Here is a 22,530-nt window from a genome sequence, read left to right on the forward strand (position 1 = left end):
TGTGTAGTGCTATGTCCATGTTTAATGCTATGTCCATGTTTAATGTTATCTCTATGTTTAATGCTATGTCCTTGTTTAAAGCTATATCCATGTTTAATCTTATCTATATATGTAATGCTATTTCCATGTTTAATATTATCTCTATGTTTAATGCTATATCCATGTGGATGCTATGTCATGTTTAATGCTATGTCCATATTTATTGCTATGTCCATGTTTAATGCTATCTCCATGTGTAATGCTATATCCATATTTATTGCTATGTCCATGTTTATTGCTATGTTCATGTTTAATGCTATGTCCATGTGGAAGGCTGTGTCAATGTTTAATGCTATGTCCTTTTTTAATATTATCCCTATGTGTAATGCTATATCTGTGTTTAATGCTATGTCCCTGTTTAATGTTATCTCTATGTCTAATGATATGTCTATGTTTAATGCTATATCTAAGTTTAATGTTATCTCTATGTTTAATGCTATGTCCATGTTTAATGCTATAGCCAGGTTTAATGCTATTCCCATGTTTAATGTTATCTCTATGTCTAATGATATATCCGTGTTTAATGCTATATCTAAATTTAATGTTATCTCTATGTTTAATGCTATGTCCATGTTTAATGCTATAGTCAGGTTTAATGCTATTCCCATGTTTAATGTTATCTCTATGTTTAATGCTATGTCTGTGTTTAGTGTTATATCTATCTTTAATGCTATATCCATGTTTAATGTTATCTCTATGTGTAATGCTATGTCCATGTTCAATGTTATCTGTATGTTAAATGCTATGTCCATGTTCAGTGTTATCTCTGTGTTTAATGCTATGTCCATGTTTAATTCTATATCCATGTTTGATGCTATGCCCATGTTTAATGTTATCTCTATGTGTAATGATGTGTCCATGTTTAATGCTATATCCATGTGTAGTGCTATATACATGTTTCTTGTTATCTGCATGTTTAATGGTATCTCTATGTTTAATGCTATGTCCATGTTTAATGCTATATCCATGTTTAATGTTATCTATATATGTAATGCTATGTCCATGTTTAATGCTATCTCCATGTTTAATGTTATCTCCATGTTTAATGTTAAGTCCATGTTTAATGTTATCTCTATGTTTAATGATATATCCATGTTTAATGTTATCTCTATGTGTAATGATATGTCCAGGTTTAATGCTATGTCCATGTTTAATGCAATCTCCATGGTTAATGCTATCTACCTATGTAATGCTATGTCATGTTTAATGCTATGTTCATGTTCAATGCTATATCCATATGTAATGCTATGACCTTGTTTAATGCTATCTAAATGTGTAATGATATATACATGTTTAATGCTATATCCATGAGTAATGCTATGAAAATGTTAAATGCCATGTCCTTGTTTAATGCCATGTCCAAGCTATGTTCTTGTTTAATGCTATGTCCATGTGTAATGCCATCTCCATGTTTAATGCTATGTCCATTCATATTGAACTGATGATGTTAAGCCTATTCAAGGGAATGAGCTTGCGATGGAGGTATAATCATCCACAGAAGCTTTGTGCTCCCGTGTTGTCAATTATGTTTTGCCTTTTCTTCTCTACAGGTATAAATACACAGTTAACCTCTTAGTGTCCAGAGGGAAGGACAACCTTTCAAGCCATGGTTCCCCAGAGGTTTCCCCCCCTTAGGGTGGTTTTTCCTCTCCTGTGTGCTGAAAGGTGACTCTTCGTGAGTCTCGAGGTAGCTGTCACCATGATCAGCTCTTTCAGGCCTAATTAATTGGACTATTAATTAATTAATGTTGTAATTAATAATAAATAAATTAAATGACCATTAGTTTCTGTTGTGGTTTTTTTTTATACTATTGACTAATAGTAGCTGTAACCATATGTAATAACAAAAATGAATGGAGTTTATCCAGACCAATGGATCGGGCCCAACCAGTGTGTACACTCAAGAGCTGCATGGCTGGCTTCCTCAGGGCCCTTTGCCAATGCACAGGTGTACAAAAAAAAAGACAATGTATGAATTTAAAAGGTTACAAAGTTGCATCAGTGCGTCTTTTTTCATATGTATAGACGTCACTTACATCTTCACACACATCATAGTTAAACATTTAGCGTGAGTAATGTTATAAAAAATACTAAAACCCCATATTTTTCAGATATATTTAATCCCTCATTAAATCAGTTAAATTGACAGAACATACCCCCAACAACAATTCAGGTGTCCAGATTGTATATGCATTTTGAGCATTTTAATTGGGCTTATAAGGTGTATATTGCTATTTTGGAACAGTTTTTTTACATTTAGTATGTTGAGTTTGTAACTGGAAATTTTAAACAAAGAAGCCGTAATCACCACCCAATCTAGGATATGTCACTAATGGCTTCAGGATACATTCCAGGACTTTCCTGAACCTTTCACCAATGCTTCTGTGTCGTTTAGAATTTTTTGGCACAGGTTATGTGTTATGGCAGAGAAATCGAGTATATGTTTTTTTTAGATTATGGAAATACCCTACATGCATAGGTTTCTTTACATTTTGTTTTGGAATTTGCCTGGAACGCTGCTTAGAGTTTTTATGTAGGTTATGTGCCATCAAAATACCCCACATTTTCATCTTGTTTTAATAAGTTGCAGCAATCCTACTGTTTTTTGTTATCTCAATTTAAATCTCCGTTTATTCAATGTATGCGTAAAGACAAGTTACAGTGTGTACATTAGAGGAATGGGAGACACCCCCCGCGTTTGCACAGTAAAACAACGGTCCGCTAAAATAAAATGATATTGGTAAGAATACCAGGGTCCGAAAGACTCTAGAATGAACAGTGGACAGTGAATAACACCAGATACGGAGAGGAGATCAACATAGTGTGATCGTGTCAGAAAATACAGTATTACAAAAATACAGCAGTATTAATAAAAAATAAACATAACTAAAACAGAATCCAAACACACCAGGATGTCATTGCTATCCTACTGTTAAAGCAAAAGCAGAACAATATATATTATTGAAAACATTTCCAATTCCCTAGTTTTGTATGATACAGAGTCCTATTAGAGAGGGGCAGGAAGGGCAGTGGTACCTAAGGAGTCTGTCCTAATACCTTTTTTATAGCAGACTTTTTGTGCGTTTGGTGGGGGGATCGTACAAGGAAAATGCCATTTTTGTCTTTGGATTAGGATGTTTCTCAAAATCTTAAAATGGAACTGTAGAAAAGTGTAGCTTTTTCCGGTTCCAAAATTATCTTAAAGCCCCTATGTATTAAACACGGCAACTTGGGTCAGGTTGATCACAACTTTTGTATACCATGTTGTGGTCTTGCGTAACACTAGGTAAGGCTGTTTGACTTTGATTGGAAAGGTATACCCCACCATGTTTTATTGTTATTGATAATGCAATTTGGTTTTGGGAACTGTGCATCACCCTTACCTCTGACATGTACCAGCACCAAAGTTTCACTGTGTATGGAGGAAAGAGCATACTCTACATGTCTGGCTGGGTACCTAACAGCCAGAATGTCTTCACAAAGCACTTTGGTTTGGGTACACCAATTGGTGGATGGAAGCTTTTTAGGCTGGGGTGTCATATATATATAAAAAAGTTAAACAACTCCAGGCTGGTATCAGAATTATCTACCTGGATACTAACGGTACGTACATTTCTAGTTTCCTATTTTTCCTTCTTGCTACATAACCCTGCACCCACTGATACTTTTTTAACCTGTTCCATGCCATAAGCACATAAGCTTTCTGGACCTCAGAGGTCTTTTCGTCAACATTTCTTCTGTAGGAGAGACCTCTAATGTCCAAACATACACCTATCAATATAAATCATACAACTTATGCAGTTAAGTGTCCATTTTGCTTGTGGAGCTCTGTAAGAACAATACCAAGACTTTGCTACACCTTTAATTTTATTTCAAATATTTTAAATACACAATAGATACTTAACATAGACACAACTGTACCATGGAACTGACAAAATGTTGATATTGTTATAAAGATACAACGCCTGGCTTCTTCAAAATATACATAAATAAAAATCAATTAATTCAATCTGAATCCCATTATGAGAAATGTATTCTTTGTTTTCATCACATTGGTTACAGATACAAAGGCCTGACAAATGGAGATATTATTTTATTGTGGGGCCTTGAACGGGTTTTCAGGTCTCCCAGGAACAATATGGGAGATAAAGGGATTAGCCTCAAACAGACCCCCACCTCTGATATTTTCCACCGACAGTCAGGCTGGAGCCCTGGCTGGACACCCTGTGGAGATAATCCTGTCTGGTATACATTGTGGGGCAGGAGGCTATTCTAGCCGCCCAGCAGCTCCAAAAGTAAAACCTGTATGTCCTGGTACTGGGCCTGGCGGTGTGGGTGGCAGAGGGCAGCTTCTGGGTCGGGGCACCAGGAAAAAGGGGTATAAAATAGAAACTGGGTTCCAGGGGAATATAAATATCCACAGCGGTGTGACTGAAGGGACGAGTCCGTCACACAGGTTATCAGAGAAATATAGAAAAGAGCATCTCTAGATAGCTTCACCCCACTGATGGGACTCTCCGGGCGTGGTTTATCCTTCTCTGTAACAAATATGTAACGGGCCTTTGAAGTCAGTTGTGGAGATGTTGTCATGTGTGTTCCGATTCACGTTGACACTTGAGACTCCTGTTTCTTCTGCGTACTGTTTGTAAGAGGAGTCACAGCCACCCCAACGCCTGTGCGAAGGACAAAGAACCACTTAAACAAGTGATATTCACAGAAAATATTCCATCTGAAGAAGAGACCCATGACTTTCTGAAAACCTTTGTAACTTTACATTGTTTTGTATGTTGGCCCAATAAAGTATCAACTTTGACATAATACCCTACTATCACCCTTTCAACTGCTGGGCTGTGTTAAAACACATTAAGAACAATCTCAATGCTCGCTTGACAGCCTTATCACACTAACATCAGCACTCACTAAATAAGACTGCAAAGTAAAATCTAGATCTAGGCTTTCCTGTGTGTTGGACATCACAGCAGGCACAGACCTCCCTAATACCCCTTTGGCCAACCTGTGTGACCTCTGGAGGTGTTATTATGTGAAGTCATGTCCTGGTACTCCAAGATTACACTCAGTACAAGGATGAGGAGGTAGGTTATGTGTCCCTCCCAAATATGTATAAGATCAGGGCAAAACTAAAGACATAGCTACATTTAAGTACAAATACCCCTTGAGGGCATACATATAATTACAAGTGAAAAAAAACAGAAGGTGCCAGTGCCTGACCTCATATCATGAGAAATAAGAGAATTATGGGGATCAGCTGGTCCCCCATCCTTAAAATCACCCTTATCTGTCTGGGTCTTCTGCAGAATCTTTATCAATGCCACATGACATACCTTTTTTATGATTGCCAGCAATAAGATAACAACAGATACCAGCATAATACTTCCTGCAATAGACACCATGATGATCTCATAGGTCCTGTTTGTATAATCTGCTATAACAAGGGCATAAAAAAGTAGTCATTTTCCTCTTCCCGTACTGCCACTCAAGAGTAATACGCAAACATGACCTTTTACAAAGAAAGAGAATATCGAAGTCCCTGCATGCCTGAGTTAAAAATCACACAGCAAGCCAAGCATAGTCAGAAAGACAATTATTTTACACTTTTATAGAAAGTGTTATTGTATGTGAATTAGCACTCCTTTTAACTTTTCTCAGAACAGCTGAGCTCACGAACATTAATGAAACATACCCCTGCTTGAGTATGGGTGACTTAATTCAGAAGTGTTGTATTTGAGTGCCAAGCTAGTTCCCAAGTGTATGTATAACTTAATATTAAAATTAATCAATCCTTGGTTAAGCCTCAACTACTTCATCTGGAAGGCTGTGCCATGCATCAACCACCCTCTCGGTAAAACTTTTGTTGTGTCATGTTTTGTAACAGCTTTCTAGAATGTTACCTAAATTGTGGTTCTCTCTCTCTCTCTCGCATTTAATATTTCAGCCCACAAAGAAAAAAACTCCTTTTTCGGAGTTTGTGTCTGCAACCATTTCGCTTCCAGAGTTTTCCAGAGCCATTCTGTAAAACAGCAACCAAAACATAATATAAAACATAGTAGAAAACACACATATATATATATATATATATATATATATATATATATATCCTATAGTACATTACTGTGGAATATGATGGTGCCACATAAGATAATTATAATAATAAATATTATTAAAAATGAAATTCAATAATTGTGTATTATCAATATATTGTTAAGATATTTATAAGACAAAATATTGCGCTATAATAGCATCAAAAAGCGTAGTGTAAGGATAGTTTAGTCACCTTAACACTTTATTTAGCAATACTTTAGCCTTCATATACTAAAGATTGTGTTAAGTATTTTTTCCACCCTTGTGTTTTACACTATTTTTTTGCCGTAACCAAACAAAATTATATTTAATTAAAATATATAAAAAATAGCATTGAGCGTTCTAGAATATCAACCTCAAAGCAAAACTCATACCATGGGAATGGGTGGTGGATAAGAGAACATCCTAAAATAAACACGTTAGTCTAATAAGAAAGCTATGACCCCTATACAATTTTTTTTCCATTTATATGACTAACATGGCTGGTCCTGAACAACATACGTGATCAGTAAATCTTGTATGTAATGAACGTAAATTACAGAGTGTATTTACCTGAAAAAGAGATGCTTCTGCCTCTATAGCCCACGGGACTCTCTGGCTCTCCTCTTTGATCTTGGGTGGTTTATGATATATTTTATGGCATAAGGTTAGCACCTTGAATCATTCCTTTACGCTCCTCCCCCCCCCTTACATTTTTTTCCAGTATAAATTCCATTGTAAAAATGCCAGCGGCTAATTATCAGAGATTAGATCTCCACCTAGAGGGGACTGAAGCTGGATTGGAGTCAACGTTCTGCTACCCTGGACCAGAAGGTTTATGTTGGCAGAGAGCTAAGAAAACAATATACCGTATATTATATATATATATATATATATATATATATATATATATATATATATATATATATATATATTGTGACAAACCCTGTTGCATGATGGCCATACATGTCACATTTAGGGGTCCTAAGCACAGTCCTCTAGGACAATCAGAGTCGGGAACACCAGCTTTGAACAAAACAGCACTTTATTTTAATCACTTAAACCCCCAAAAACCAAATCATAAAAAGAAAACCTCCCAATTGGAGCCCTCTCTAACTGAACTATGCTGGTCCAGACTGCCCAGCCTAATCACCCACTACCTCAACCTTCCAGCCGGACCCAGCTACGCCAGGCTCTGGAAAACCTCCCCCAGACAACACACAAAATGTCTAGGCAGGTATTGCCTCACTTGGCTCAGGGATGGTCTTCTTGTTCAAGGCCTCTCCTTGCCCTGGGAGCGCAGGGAACTTCCTCTTCCCCCAACAGTCTCTCTGATTATCAGGCTCCAGGGGTTTTTAATGTCCAGCACCTGTGCCTGATGCCGGCTCCATAGGAATCCCGGACCGGATCCTGCAGACTTCTAACCTCCTGGAAAAGCCGGCATGGATTTTCCACAGAATGGGGACGGAGCATTGGCCCACCCTGCTCTCCAATTGCTCCACCCCAGGGACCCATATTTATGATCTGGATAGCACCTGTACCGAAATGCCACACTAAGCATCTCCCTGGAATTTACACTGTCACAATATATATATATATATATATATATATATATATATATATATATATATATATATATATATATATATATATATATATATATATATACACACAGTATATATACTATACTGTTCAAAAGTTTGGGGTTGCTTAGAAATGTTCTTGTTTTTGAAAGAAAAGTATATATATATCTATATATATATATATATATATATATATTAAATGGATCAGAAATCCAGTGCAGAAGGGGTTAATGTTGTAAATAACGATTAACTGGAAACGATGTAACTGGAAACGGCTGATTTTCTAATGGAACAAAGAAAACACATAATTTGGGGGCACAAATACAAGATCCATTCTATTTAGAAGCTCAAAGTTTTGTAGTATTTAAACAGAACTCATTCAACCGTAGTGTTAACCCATCACAGATAAGTGATGGCAATGCTTTTGTCAATTCACCTTAACACTTTTACAATAGTTCATATAAAAATGAAGGACATATGAATGTGTATGAATGTTAATGCATATGAATAAAGGATATATTGAAAATAAAGTTTTCTAAAACCAAATATTTTTGTATAGAAATGTCAATTGGCAGTAATTACACAAAAGCATATGAAGTGCAGTATCTCTACTGACATGCCCCATGTTCTTTAAAAAGGGATTTTATGTTAAACCTCCTTTTATATTAAGAATATTTTTGAATGGTCATTACGACATAATAGTAGAAGCTAGGACATCCCCAATAAGGATGGTGCAGGAAAATGTCCCGCAGGAGTCAATGGGAGCCCACACAGTGCGAATGCATTCACCCAGTGCGTGTAAACTTATTACATGGTAGCATTTGTAACTGTACCAGTCCCTTCCAGAGGCCTCCAGTACTTTTCCCAATAACAGGGTTTTTTTGTCACTGACCCCTGCCCTTCCTGATTTGCAAACCTATAATGTTGGAGATTAAGGCACTGTTTAAAATGTTTCAAAAATATAAACTTACATTCTCAAAATAACAATCAAATCCCTCTGGAGATGCTTGTTTCAGAGCTTCCTCCAAAGAGCTCACTGTCTTGTAGTTAAAGGCTTCATCAAAACCAATTTCCTTTAGATAGGCAATTTTGTCATCTGAGCCAGCAGATCCAACTGCCTTACAGCCCTGAGCAGGAATACAAGTAGTTCAAATTAGCACAAGCAAAAATGGCTTTATTCAACATTGGAAATTTAATTTAAAGGTTGTTCACCGCAACATAGTTTTAAGACTTCATGTAATACTTTTCTACCTAATAAAAGTTAGTTGTCCTGGTTATCAAACCACAAATCACAGGGCACGATTGCAGCTGACTCAATGCTATCAGAGGTATGCGAGTTCTCTTATCAACAATACGTTCTTGACCATTATGATTTACTTTGCCGTTTTGTGCATCAGCCAGAAAATCATGTAAGATTGGGATGATTATTGTCATATTAACAACAAAACCAACAAAGTGTTCATTGTATATAACACATTGGATTACAATCAAGCATTTGCTAAGCAAAGTTAACAAAAATGTGGAATTCCATAGAAAATGTCCGCTATAAAAATATTTTATAATAACATGCTATTACCAAATTATATGATAGATATGAGTTTATATTCCCTTAGTGAAGCATAGTGCCCACAGACAAAAAGAGAGTGAATTCACTAAGGACTTGGTCATCTCACAGTAGTGATGTATCCTGGCTTAGGGCGACTAGGTCTAGGGCAGCAAGTTCAGGGAGACAACAGTACCTCTGGTACAAAACTAGGGAGCAGACCATCCTCTCAGATGATCTAGCTCCTCAGTGAAAGTAGATCTTGCTAACCAACATTATGGATGTTGTGTCAGCTCAGCCCAGCCCCCATAGACTTCATTAAAAGACGATGCTCGCCTTTACGATGTGGTGCACAGCGTTATGACATCATATGCCTACGCACAGGCCCTTTTATTGTATTTGGGATGCCTTCTGCAGGGGTAGAGATTGAAGAAGTGGCCCTAGGCCAACTCCAAAGGAAAACACATCTCATAGTATTTACTAGACTTGCGCATTCGTCTTCGGGCGAACATGAAAACGAGCACGAAGAGGCCGTTTTTTTTTTCGTTCCGAAGACACGCCGAAGAGAATACAGTGCCGGCAAAACGTAGGAGTAGACGAAGACTCACAACCACGAAGAATCGAAGATTCTTCGTGATCGTCTTCGTTTTTGCCGCGCAGCCGCCAAAATTTCAAACAGGAGTGAGCTGATCTCGTCTGTCCAATCAGCTCACTCTTGTGACGTCACGCTAAGGGTCTCGTCCAATGCCTGTGCTGCTGTTTTTTGAATTCTGAAGGCGCCTTTATAAGACCAGAGCTTGCCTGAGAGATCCATTCATTTTTCGCTGTGACTGCTTTGGCAACACTGCTGTGCTGCATCCGAGCGTTACAGAGAGATTGTTCTGTTCTGTGTGAGACTGGTAAGCCTTAACCTGCCATTTCTCACAGTGTACTTCATCCTCACTTCAGTGCTACTTAATATAATTAATAATAATTTGATTAATTTAATTTTTTTTTATTTAATTTGTCATCAACTGTAGTGTAAGTGCTGTTGAGTTGACAGTGCACCCAGTGTCTCAGTGGCACTGGGGTGCCCTTGCCCTGGGCTGGCACTAGTGCCTACTGCCTGTCCTGCTTAAATAAATTAAATAGAATTTATAAATAATAATTTAATAGAGTCTATAATTTAATAGTTCATTATAATATTATATATATATTTGTCAGTCATATATATATATACTATAGTATACTAGTGTAGAGTGTACTGTAGACATTCATCTACTAGTGTCTAATTTAAAATCAGTAATATTAATTAATATAATTAATAATTGAATTCATTATAAAATTATATATATATTTGTCAGTTATAGTTAGTAATAGTATACTAGTGTAGAGTGTACTGTAGACATTCAAGACATCTACTAGTGTCTAATCTAAAATCAGTAATATCAATAATTCTATAATTCTTTCTTATCTTAATAGTTAATTAAATTAGCTATAAATAAAAGTAATAATATTAATTAATTACTACTAGCGTATAGTTCAGCTAATCTTATTAGTACTGGTGCTGCAGCTCTATACTTTGTGCTTTGTTTTAGCAACAGCAAGAGACCAAGTCAATTTTTCTTAATTAATAATCTTTCATTTTATTTCATTTGTTTTGCTCACCTCAGTCCATCAGTGAAGTGAACTTGTTGGGCTAGTGAGTGCAGCCGCATAAGTGCTGTGTGTTTTTGTTCAGCAAGCAGTGAAGCTAACTGTTTTGCTGTGACATTTTATTTTATTTCTAATTCTTCTCAAGAAAAATTGACTGTGACGAGCTGTACTAAGCAAAGCTTCAAGCTACTAGCTGTAGTACTAAAATAATTCTAATCTTCTTTAATCTTAATCTATAATATATTATAAATAATATATAACAATATAAATTCTAATTCATAATCTATAATATAAGTAATTCTAATTTCTAATTCATAATCTATATTCTTCTATCTATAATACATAATATATAAGTAAATTATTTCTAATCTATTAATATTATATAACTTAATATTAATTAATAAATCATACTGAATCTGATTTAACCTCACTTTAGCTTAGTGGGTTTGAGAGCGTCTGCCTAGAGGTAGACTTATAGTAAGGAAATATAGCTTTAGGCTAGCATAGTAGTAGGCTAAGCTCTTAGGCCTGTGTAAATTCAAATTAAAAATAAAATACTGCTAGTTATTAAATAGTTAATAATTTAAATAACTTTAGCACTTTGCCAGATTGCACACAACAGCACAGTGCAGTAGTGCATAGTTTTACTTTTTAAGCAGTAGCACTGAAGAGAACTTCCTCTAATTTTTTTGTCTTTAATTCATTTTTCCTTTCTTTTATTTCTTTTTTTTTTATTTTTTTATAGTTTTTTAAACACTACACTACACTACACACACAACACAAAATTTGAAATGGATCCTCCTTTTGGGACTAAGGAGGGACAAGCTCCATCTACCACCACCACCACCACCACCACCACCAGTTCTAAGATGCAGTCTTTGCGTCAGTCTAGTCGGCCAAGTAGGCCAAGCTCTCGCTTATCATTTGGGGAAGCATTGCTTGAAGGATCATCAAGTAAAGGAAAGGCACCAAAAGCAGGCAGTAGTAGTGCGGCTAGGCCCACAAGCTCTATGGTTTTTTACGGAAAGCCTAAAGCACCAGAAGCACGTTCAAAGTTAAAGGGTAGCACAAGTAGTACCAGCCCAGTGACTAAAAATAAGTGCCTTTTGCCCCAAGCAGCATCTTCCCCATCCACAAGCAGCATGCAAGGTACCAAGCAGAGCCAAATTAGCAGCAAGACTCAGAGGGGTCCCAAACAAAAGCGATCTCATTCCTTTGTAGGGAAAACCACCCCCACCGCCTCTACCACCACTAGTGCTGCGCCTACTGTTCCCACTGGTACCGCCACGCCATGTCCTCCTAGTACCTCTAGCAAGCCACCAAGTCCTTACAAAATTTTTGTAAAGACAGTTAGAGAGAGGGCTACACATAGTGGGACTTCACCTAGCGAGGTAGCAGAGGAGCCTGAGACTGAGAGGCCAAGTGCAGAGTCTATTCTTCCTGCTCGCACTACTACTAGTCACGAGTCTCACGACGATATCAGTCTTAGCTCCAGCCTAGCAGGAATTCCATTTGATCTGGCTAATGAAGAGCTAGACTATGAGCCAGAGGAAGTAGAGGAGATGAGTGGTCAGGAATCAGATTCCTCAGGGAGCAGTGTCCAAATGACTAGTGCACAATTTTCCCCTGAGCCTCCACCTTCTCTGCTACGATCATCACCATCACCACCACCACCACCAGCAGCAGCAGCAGCAGCAAAACCTAGCAAAACCTAGCATTTAGCAGTCCCACTATGGCCAGTACTGTTACCACCAGTCCCACCACCACTAGTTCTGCCTCTGTTCATCCACCCCGAGCAGTAGGAGCAGCACCCAAGGTACACTCCAAGGCTATGCGCGCCCCAATTTGGGAGCACTTTGAAAATGTTGAAGAAGGGCGCTATGGAAAGTGCAAACATTGTGGGAAGCTAATAAGCAAAGGGAAAGTGTCTGGCCATTTAACCAGTGCTAGCATGAAGCATCACCTCAGCACTCAACACAACGCTGTGCTATTGGGGAAAGATGCAGAAGTAAAACTTAGTGCAGGCAGCATAGCTGGTGGCCGTGGAAAAACCCCAACAGCTTCTTCTTCTGAGCCAATAGCAGCAGCAGCAACAGCAGCAGCAGCTAGTGCTGGCAGCCAGAGACCAAGGCAGGTTGGAGCACTGCATGTCCAGCCCACCCTGGAACAATTTGTGGCATTCCAATCCAAAAGGTCAATGCCCAAACAGCAGGCCAATAAAGTAACACGACTGATTGGTCAGTTCATTGCTGTTGGAGGGGCATCCTTCTCTATGATCGAAGGGGAGCCTTTCAAACAATTGATGGCGGCTGTGGCTCCACAATATACAGTTCCGTCACGTTCCACTTTCAGCAGGAACATTGTCCCCTCATTGTATCGGTCCTGTGTTGCAGCAGTGAAAGAGGAGCTTTCCAAGGCTGCTGGTCAGTGTGCTCATTTCACTACAGATTTGTGGAGTGCACCTAGCGGCCAGCATGCCTTTCTTTCTTTGACAGCACACTGGTGGCAGCCCGGTGTGTCTAAGGAAGCTGCTGCAGCAGGCTACCGATCTTTCCTTCTCCATGCAGAAGTGATGGATGAAAAGCACACTTCCCAAAATATTCTGCATGCAATGAGGAAAATGTTTAGCCTTTGGGTGGGAGCAGAGGCGGGCACCAATGTTGAAGTTGGTTTTGTGGTAACTGACGGAGGTGCCAATATGGTGAAAGCGCTGCGAGATGGTCATATTGTTGGTGTGCGCTGTGCAGCCCACATCATCCATCTTGTAGTGAAGGCAGCAATGTCAGAAGGAACTAATGTGGCAGCAGTAGTTCTGTCCCGCTGCAGAAAGATCGCTGGGCACTTTCACCATAGTGTTAAGGCTAGCCAACTTTTGAGGGAAGAGCAAGAGAGGTCAGGTCTTCCCGTACACTGCCTATGCCAGGATGTCAGTACACGGTGGAACTCCACGTTAGACATGCTGGAGAGGATTTTGGAGCAGCAGAGGGCAATCCATAATCTTGCCTCAGAGCACAATATTGGGATTACCTCTCCATTGAATAGGGAGGATTCGACAGTGATCGCCCAGCTAGTGGCAGTCCTTAAACCATTCAGGGATGCCACAGAAAATTTAAGATCAAACACTGCCAGTCTGGCCCAGGTAATCCCAGTGTTCTCCCATCTAGGCAGCAAGATGGATGTGTTCCTTGGAAACCGTGAGGCTGTTCAAGGTGGCACTCTACATCCTGACGTAGCAGCCATAGCCAGGAAGCTGAAGGATCTGCTAAAAGTACACCTTCGCAAACGAATGGAAGAGAGTCCCGAAATAATGCTAGCGTGCCTTTGCGATCCAAGAATTAAGGGAAAGCTAGCTTTGAAATTTAATGTTCTCAGTAGCTACCGGGAGCAATTGGTCAACAAGGTGCGTGACTGGCAGCGTAAAATGGGAATGCTGTCCGAGGAGGGAGAGGTGCAGGAGGAGGAAGAGATGATGTGGTCTGCTACTCCTAGCAGCAGCATCAGCAGCAGTGCCACAAGCAGCACAACACAGCTGAGTGGAGCAGCTGCGTTTTGGGAAGAGGCACTTGGGAGTATAGTTGGACCATCTGACAGAGCTAGCAGCAGAAAGGAGAGTAGTGCTGCTGAAATGGTCAAACTTTACCTCTGTGAAGTTCCTTCTGCGCCTAATGTTGATCCTCTTAGCTACTGGGATGAAAAGAAGAGTGTGTGGCCTGCACTCTCATGGGTTGCGCAGCAGCTACTATCATGTCCGCCAACCACTGTTCAAAGTGAGCGCGTGTTTTCTATGACTGGAAACATACTGAGTCCACAGCGCTCACGCATGGCACCTCATCTGATGGAGCAGATTGCCTTTCTTAAATTCAATCTGCCCAAGTTGGGTTACCCAGCTCTTAGCTTGGAAAGTTAATTTTTTTTCTCTGTAATGTTTAAGGTAGTTTCTCCCCCTGGTTGCACGTGTTTGTGGTGTGGCAACGTCTGCTACCTCCGCCGGTGTAGCCAATTTACGCTAGGGCCTAGTGTCTGAGTTCTGGAAGTCCGCTCCCAAACGCCATGGACTGACAGACTTTCATGCTTTGCCCTGGGGTGAAACAGGTGAGCGGGTCGTCAATTGCCCACTCATTCACCTTTTTCCGTTTCCAACGCTGCTGCTGGTGGTGGTGCCACTATCTTTTGCCAGTTCGCTTCCTGGCTGAAATCATGCCTCAAATGTCCCTAATGGAGAGGGTAGTTTCCCCCCCTGGTTGCACTTGCTGCGGTGTGGCAATGCCTGCTACCTCCGCCGGTGTAGCCAATTTACGCTAGGGCCTAGTGTCTGAGTTCTGGAAGTCCGCTCCCAAACGTCAAGGACTGACAGTCTTCGGATGCTTTGCCCTGGGGTGAAACAGGTGAGCGGGTCGTCAATTGCCCACTCATTCGCCTTTTCCAATGCTGCTGCTGGTGGTGGTGGTGGTGCCAGCGTCTCTTCTCTGCCAGTTCGCTTCCTGGCTAGTGTCATGCCTTAAATGTCCCTAATGGAGAGGGTAGTTTCTCCCCCCTGGCTGCGTCTGTTTGCGGTGTGGCAACGCCTGCTACCTCTGCCGGTGTAGCCAGCTTACGCTAGGGCCTTGTGTCTGAGTTCTGGAAGTCCGCTCCCAAACGCCAAGGACTGACAGTGTTTGGATGCTTTGCCCTGGGGTGAAACAGGTGAGTGGGTCGCCAATTGCCCACTCATTCGCCTTTCCCAATTCTGCTGCTGCTGCTGGTGGTGCCAGCGTCTCTTCAATGCCAGTTCGCTTCCTGGCTAGTGTCATGCCTCAAATGTCCCTAATGGTAAGGGCAGTTTCTCCCCCCTGGTTGCACTTGCTGCGGAGTGGCAACGCCTGCTACCTCCGCCAGTGTAGCCAGCTTACGCTAGGGCCTTGTGTCTGAGTTCTGGAAGTCCGCTCCCAAACGCCAAGGACTGACAGTGTTTGGATGCTTTGCCCTGGGGTGAAACAGGTGAGTGGGTTGCCAATTGCCCACTCATTCGCCTTTCCCAATTCTGCTGCTGCTGCTGGTGGTGCCAGCATCTCTTCAATGCCAGTTCGCTTCCTGGCTAGAGTCATGCCCAAAATGTCCCTAATGGTGAGGGCAGTTTCTCCCCCCTGGCTGCATCTGTTTGCGGTGTGGCAACGCCTGCTACCTCCGCCGGAGTGGCCAGCTTACGCTAGGGCCTAGTGTCTGAGCTCTGGAAGTCTGCTGCCAAACGTCTAAGACTAACAGTGTTTGGGTGCTTTGCCCTGGGGTGAAACAGGTGAGTGGGTCGCCAATTGCCCACTCATTCGCCTTTCCCATTTTTCACTGCTGCTGCTGGTGGTGGTGGTGCCAGCATCTCTTCCGTGCCAGTTTGCTTCCTGGCTAGAGTCATGCCCAAAATGTCCCTAATGGTAAGGGCAGTTTCTCCCCCCTGGCTGCGTCTGTTTGCGGTGTGGCAACGCCTGCTACCTCCGCCGGAGTGGCCAGCTTACGCTAGGGCCTAGTGTCTGAGCTCTGGAGGTCTGCTGCCAAACGTCTAAGACTGACAGTGTTTGGGTGCTTTGCCCTGGGGTGAAACAGGTGAGTGGGTCGCCAATTGCCCACTCATTCGCCTTTTCCATTTCCATTTCATTATTTTCCTTCTGATACACAACCAACCAACCAAACATAACACACACAATAACACAAATAACACAGTGACATAATACATAACACATATAACACACAGTGACAACACACATAACACACATAACACATACACGTACAATGCACAAATCACAAGGACCTTTCCTCTTGTTATTTGTCCTGGCCTTCACTTCTACACTCACTAGCATTAACGCTATAACTCACACTTCATACTATAACATTTTTCCATCCACATACCTGCCAACAGACCCAACTTTTTCAGGGACAGTCCTGCTTTTTTCCAGTCCTGTCCCATCTAATTTAGCTATCTAGGTATGCAAAATACACGTTGGTAGTTATAGCTCGGTAGGTAGCACTAGTATAAACATTAAATAAATATAATAAAGTACTAAATAATAAATCTAACTTTAAAATACATTTAAATAAACCCCTTAATTTTTTAAAACCCCTTAAAATTAAAATTAAATTATTATTTAGACATAATACATCTTTAACCAAACCAGTGCACTGCTACTAATCTTAAACATAACCGTACATTAACCCTAAGCTATTTTTTAGTTCTTGTCCAACATTTTTCCATCCGCATACCTGCCAACACACCTAAGATTTTGGTGGACAGTCCTGCTTTTTTCCAGTCCTGTCCAGTAAAAGTTGGGTTGTTGCAAAGTATGCCATTGTGAATAGGTAGCAAATGTTAGGCATGTATTACAAGTGGTCCAAAATCAATTTAAAAATTTAAAATAATCCCTATTCTTTTATTAAACATCTATGGATGTGTGACTGTGTATGATAAACGGAGGCCAAGTTCCTTGGAGCATTTGTCTCTAGGTCATTTTGTGTACAGTACACCTCAGTACGTGTGTGCAACTCTATTGGTCGTTTCGGCAGGGGGCTGGCCTGCCATCAACGAATGAAGTGCGTTCTGCAATTCACTTGTTGATGCCAGACCAGCCCCCTGCCGAAACGACCAATAGAGTTGCACACACGTTCCTTCACGGCAGCTGCTGCTGCTCCGATGTGTTGTTAACCCCGTATTAACCCCTGCTAGGCAACCGGGAAGGAAACGAAGATTAAACGAGCACGAAGAATGTCCGCGAATATACGCCCGAAGAGAAGACAGGAACGGGCGAATATTCGCGGAATACGAAGGTTTTTTTCCCCCCGAAGACGAGCACGAAGACGAACACGAAGAGCCCCCTGGTGCCCAAGTCTAGTATTTACTATTGAGTGTTAGGCGTTATCTCAGAGAAACTTGTCAGGTCTCTGTGCACCCCCACTTTTCCATCCACTGCTCATGATCATGGATATCTAATGGCAAATGCATAGAAATCATAGTGGTCACAACCTAGTCAGTTGCTCTTAGTTTACGTACCTTGATTTTGTCAATCTGTCCAACTACAGAGCCAACAGCTCCAGCTGCACAGTTGACAAGGACAACTTCCCCGTGTTTTGGCTTGCATATTTCTAACAGGCCAATATAAGCTGTCATTCTATGGAGAATATAAGAAAACATAAAAAATGGTAGATTCCTCCATATTGTTATGTGAAAATTATTTAATATATTAGATGGTCTGGATTTAATATTTTAAATTATTTTTAGCCTTTTCCCTGTTTGGGTAACCTAAGCAGATAGACTGCACGCACAGCCCATGCAGGTGATAATGCACATTGTGGCATATCCAAAGTCAGGTATATAGTAAGAAAATACACATTCACACAAATATGCCATTGATTTCCACCCCTAGCCCACACAAAAGTGTTGAGGGTTATAACTCATCATTATAACTCAAGCTGAGGGCCCTGTGCCAATGACTTGTGACTGTTGTCCATAAAAGCATATAAGGTAATTTTTATTTAAACAATATTACTTATATAAATGTAAGTGCCAGAATGTGTTTTTTTATTCATTTATTTTGGGAAGGAAGGAAGTTTTGACATTGGGAATTGGGGCACTGCTGACATCACATTGATAGATGCATGCAGAGATCAGACTTTTCTAATCTTTAATTTACATATAGAGAAGCTGTCAGTCAGCCACTGACATCACAGTATTCTCCCAAACTAAGCCTCATATATAAGTCTAAAAGCCTCACTTAAAAACACAAGCCTTCTGTGTATAGGCAATAGAATGCTGCAGGCCCATTTTTCTGTTATCGCTTTTAGCAGATATGTGGTTGGCACTTTGACCTTGCAGTCAACAGGTTATGATTAATTTATGATTGTAATTTATGCTGGACTATGGACTAATGAGAGTTGCTATTGGAATTTACCCAGGCATGCCTAGTACTCCCAGCGCCAATGACTTGGGAAGATTCTCTGGCCAGTTAGAAGGCAGTGCACGAAGCCCTTTACCATCTGATATGAAACGAGTTGTCCACCCAGCATATGCAACAAAATAGCCACCTACAGGGAAGTCAGGATTTTTACTTTCAATAACCCTGAAAACAAGGAGAAAACATGGTCAGCAAAATCAATTAATGCAGCGAAAGCAATAAAATTCATATGGCCATATTTATAGAAGATCAAGAAACTGGGTAATAGGGACTATCACAGCTTGGCATCAGTGATGTTCCACCTCTACATAGGGATTCTCCATAGCAGAGCCTGGATTATTTTAACATTAACGAATTATACAGTTATTAACAGTTATGTGGATATTAAATACAAACAGCCTTTTGCACCACCCTTTAAGATGGATTTTCAATAATCTATTAATTGCCATAAGATTTGTTTTTAAATGCACCACAAGAGGTTTAATGTTTATAATAACATTGACAATTTTCTGGTAGAACAAAATATACGTGACAGCGTTCTAATCTAATGCAATATTATGACAAGCTATAATGATGTTTGGAGAGTGGGAGAGTCTGGTTATATGCAGTATTTGGTGTGTTGGTGTATAGTGTTAGTAACTGGTCCGAGTAAATGTATGTGTGTTAGAATGTCAGGGATAAGCCTCGACTTATTGGTTCGAGGAAGAGGATGTAGACTTGTGCACGTACTGTGTGCGGAAACGTTAGGGTGAGTGGGTGTTAGAGCAGGTTTGTCCGTTAGTATTAGTGTGTGTTTACGTTACGGGGGATCCAAACAAATGCAGCACCAAGATGTCACTACCCCTAGGCTCGCCTCTGACCTTAGCTATATTACAAATAAGGAATGTACAATTAAGTGAAAGAAATATAATGCAGTTGTTTTATTAAAGACACTAATTCGCTTGAAATTTACCTGGCAACTTGTGATCCCATCATAACATCACCATCCTTCAACTTTAGTTTGCTGTATGGCCTGGTAGAAAAGAAAACTCAGAAAAGTTAAACACACATATTAAAAACAGTATAAATATTAGACTTGGGCACCAGGGGGCTCTTCGTGTTCGTCTTCGGGGAAAAAAAAAATCTTCGTATTCCGCGAATATTCGCCTGTTCCCGTCTTCTCTTCGGGCGAATATTCGTGGACATTCTTCGTGTTCGGTTTTTCTTCGTTTTTTTCGGTTAAGGGGTTAATACGGGGTTAACGCGTACCGCAGCAGCTCTGGCGCCAGGAGTTTAAATGTCCGTATGATCAACTCTATTGGTCGTCAGCAGGGGGCTCGTCTGCAAATGGTTGATGGTAGACAAGCCCCCTCCTGGCGACCAATAGGGTCGCTCGTACAGACTGTTAAACTCCTGTGCCAGAGCTGCTGCGGTACGCGTTAACCCCGTGGTGCCGTAACTTGTCCGGCAGATACCATTGGTCTCCCTGTTCTATCATTTATTAACTGATAGAACAGGGAGACCAGTGGGATCTGCCGGACAAGTTGCTTCATTAACTTTTTAAAGTCTGTACGAGCGACTCTGTTGGTCGCTCGTACAGACTTTTAGGCTCCTGGTGCTGCAACTTACCCGGCAGATCCCACTGGTCTCCCTGTTCTATCAGTTAATAAATGATAGAACAGGGAGACCAGTGGGATCTGCCGGACAAGTTGCTTCATTAGGGGTTAACTTTTTAAAGTCTGTACGAGCGACTCTGTTGGTCTTCGTCTGTTGTGTCTTCGCCTACGTTTTACCGCCGCTGTCTTCTCTTCGGCGTGTCTTCGGAACGAACACGAAAACGCACTCTTTGTGTGCGTTTTCATGTTTGCCCGAAGACGAATGCACAAGTCTAATAAATATATTAAAATGGAAAGTAAGACAAAATGGCAAAGAGGTCTATTCACTAAAAAGCTGAGTGGCCAAATGAGTTATGTATTTACTTGACCGACCAGACCCATCTGAGGTGCGAATGCCCTCATATGCTAACACTAAGAAAGTCCCCATGTAGAATACTTGGAAAAGAAATGTAATGAATTAGTAACTAACAACCAGTTAACCAAAAGGATTGTGTAAACATTCACCATCCCATGTGAAGTGTAGTAAAGAGTAACCAGTGGGGGTTAACAGCCCACCAAGTTCTGCCACCATAGGCCTTGGCTCACTAGAACATGCTACTGCTCACTGAGTGCTCTACCATGCATTCTTCTTTAGTTAGAGGTGTCAGGGAACATGTACTGTCCCTTTAAGAAAAAGCTTGTTGCAAGGTATGAGGAAGATTTTGTGACTCCTAACTTGACAGAACGAGAAACAGCTGGAATGTAAACAGCCTGTTTTTAATGCCTTGATACATTATACGGATTCATGGTCAAAACATGTAGATGACTATGAAGATTTTGCTTTCTTACTTTATGTCAAACTTGTCTGAACGGTCAGAAATTGATAAGTCCGTTGAACTTCTGAAATACCCAAACGCAAGGTGCTTCTTCAAAGGATTAAAAGAGGTTCAGAATGGAATGCGTCACTAGTTGCCATGTCTGTCCCTACATGGAATCCATGTTTCGCACACAAAGAAAACATGGAAAAGCCTAATATTAAACTTCAAAAACCTGCAGAAGTACTACAATGCTTGCCTTTAGAAAAAATCTTTTTTTTGAAAACAATTTATGGACTTCTGAGAAATAAATTATGATTTTCAGCGCAAACATTAAATGGTTGAGTTTAGACTTTTTGAAAAAGTTCTCGAAGCATAAAACTATTTCCCGCGTAGATTAATTCCTCTAACAAATACAATAGTTAATACCTGATCACAGATACATGTACCAATGTGGATGCATAAATAATCAGGACCATTACTAATGATAATGGCAGCCTGGGAACCAGGGGCGTAACACTCATGGTCACAAGGGTAGCAACTTGGACAATTGATGGGAGATTATGCAATCTAGACAGTAGAGAAAAGTCATTTTCTTAATTGGACTATATATAAGGACTGTTGAAGGGGCAGGGTTTAAGCACCTGAGGAAGCCCATTGGGCGAAATGTGTAGTGCACCAGGAAGTAAACATTAACCAGAAGTCTTGTGGGACACTGTACCACACGGCTGGAGGCTGGAAGTACACGGTGCTATCGGCAGCGTAAGGCCAGGTTCTTCCCTCTGGAGCATGTCTTCATTTGTTGTAAATGTAAGATGTGGATTGTTGTTTTGGGAATAAAACTTGTTATACCTTTTTAACCCAGCCACTTTGGTCTGGTTGTCATTTTGAGCCATTGATTTGGCTGATACTGTGCCTGTGGTGATCCTGGTCTCTTGTGGGGTTTCCCTATGGCCAGAAGCTATTTATATGGTCACCTATAAATCCATACTTAAACATTGTTGCACTATATGTATATGGGTTTATATATGTGGGTTTATATATATTAAGACAAACCCTGTAGCAGGAGGGCCATACATGTCACTTTTAGGGGTCCTAAGCACAGTACTCTAGGGCAATCAGTCTCGGGAACACCGGCTTGTAACAAAACAGATTTTTATTTTTAATCGCTGAAACCACAAAAACCAAATCCTAAAAAGAAAACCTAGCTCCCATTTGGAGCCCTCTCTAACTGAACTATGCTGGTCCAGACTGACCAGCCTAATCACCCCCTATCTAAACCTCCCAGCCAGACCCAGCTACGCCAGGCTCTGCAAAACCTCCCACAGACAGCACACAAATGTCCAGGCA

The 22,530-nt window shown here is 40.7% G+C and overlaps 1 protein-coding gene across 1 annotated transcript; it reads right to left on the bottom strand.

Annotated features, from left to right (window-relative positions):
- Positions 1-6,870: 6,870 nt before the first annotated feature.
- Positions 6,871-21,364, bottom strand: LOC149274924 (prostaglandin reductase 1-like). Its single transcript, XM_089505096.1, has 6 exons — positions 21,354-21,364; positions 19,744-19,803; positions 18,789-18,956; positions 17,891-18,008; positions 8,672-8,827; positions 6,871-6,939 (listed from the first exon to the last, which is right to left on the bottom strand). Exons 1-6 carry the CDS (start codon positions 21,362-21,364, stop codon positions 6,871-6,873), a joined length of 582 nt encoding a protein of 193 aa, XP_089361222.1.
- Positions 21,365-22,530: the final 1,166 nt, after the last annotated feature.

The sequence above is a fragment of the Sceloporus occidentalis genome, unplaced genomic scaffold, assembly GCF_023333645.1.
Source record: "Sceloporus occidentalis isolate IW3139 unplaced genomic scaffold, rSceOcc1.0.p SCAF_310, whole genome shotgun sequence".
Lineage (NCBI taxonomy): Eukaryota > Metazoa > Chordata > Lepidosauria > Squamata > Phrynosomatidae > Sceloporus > Sceloporus occidentalis.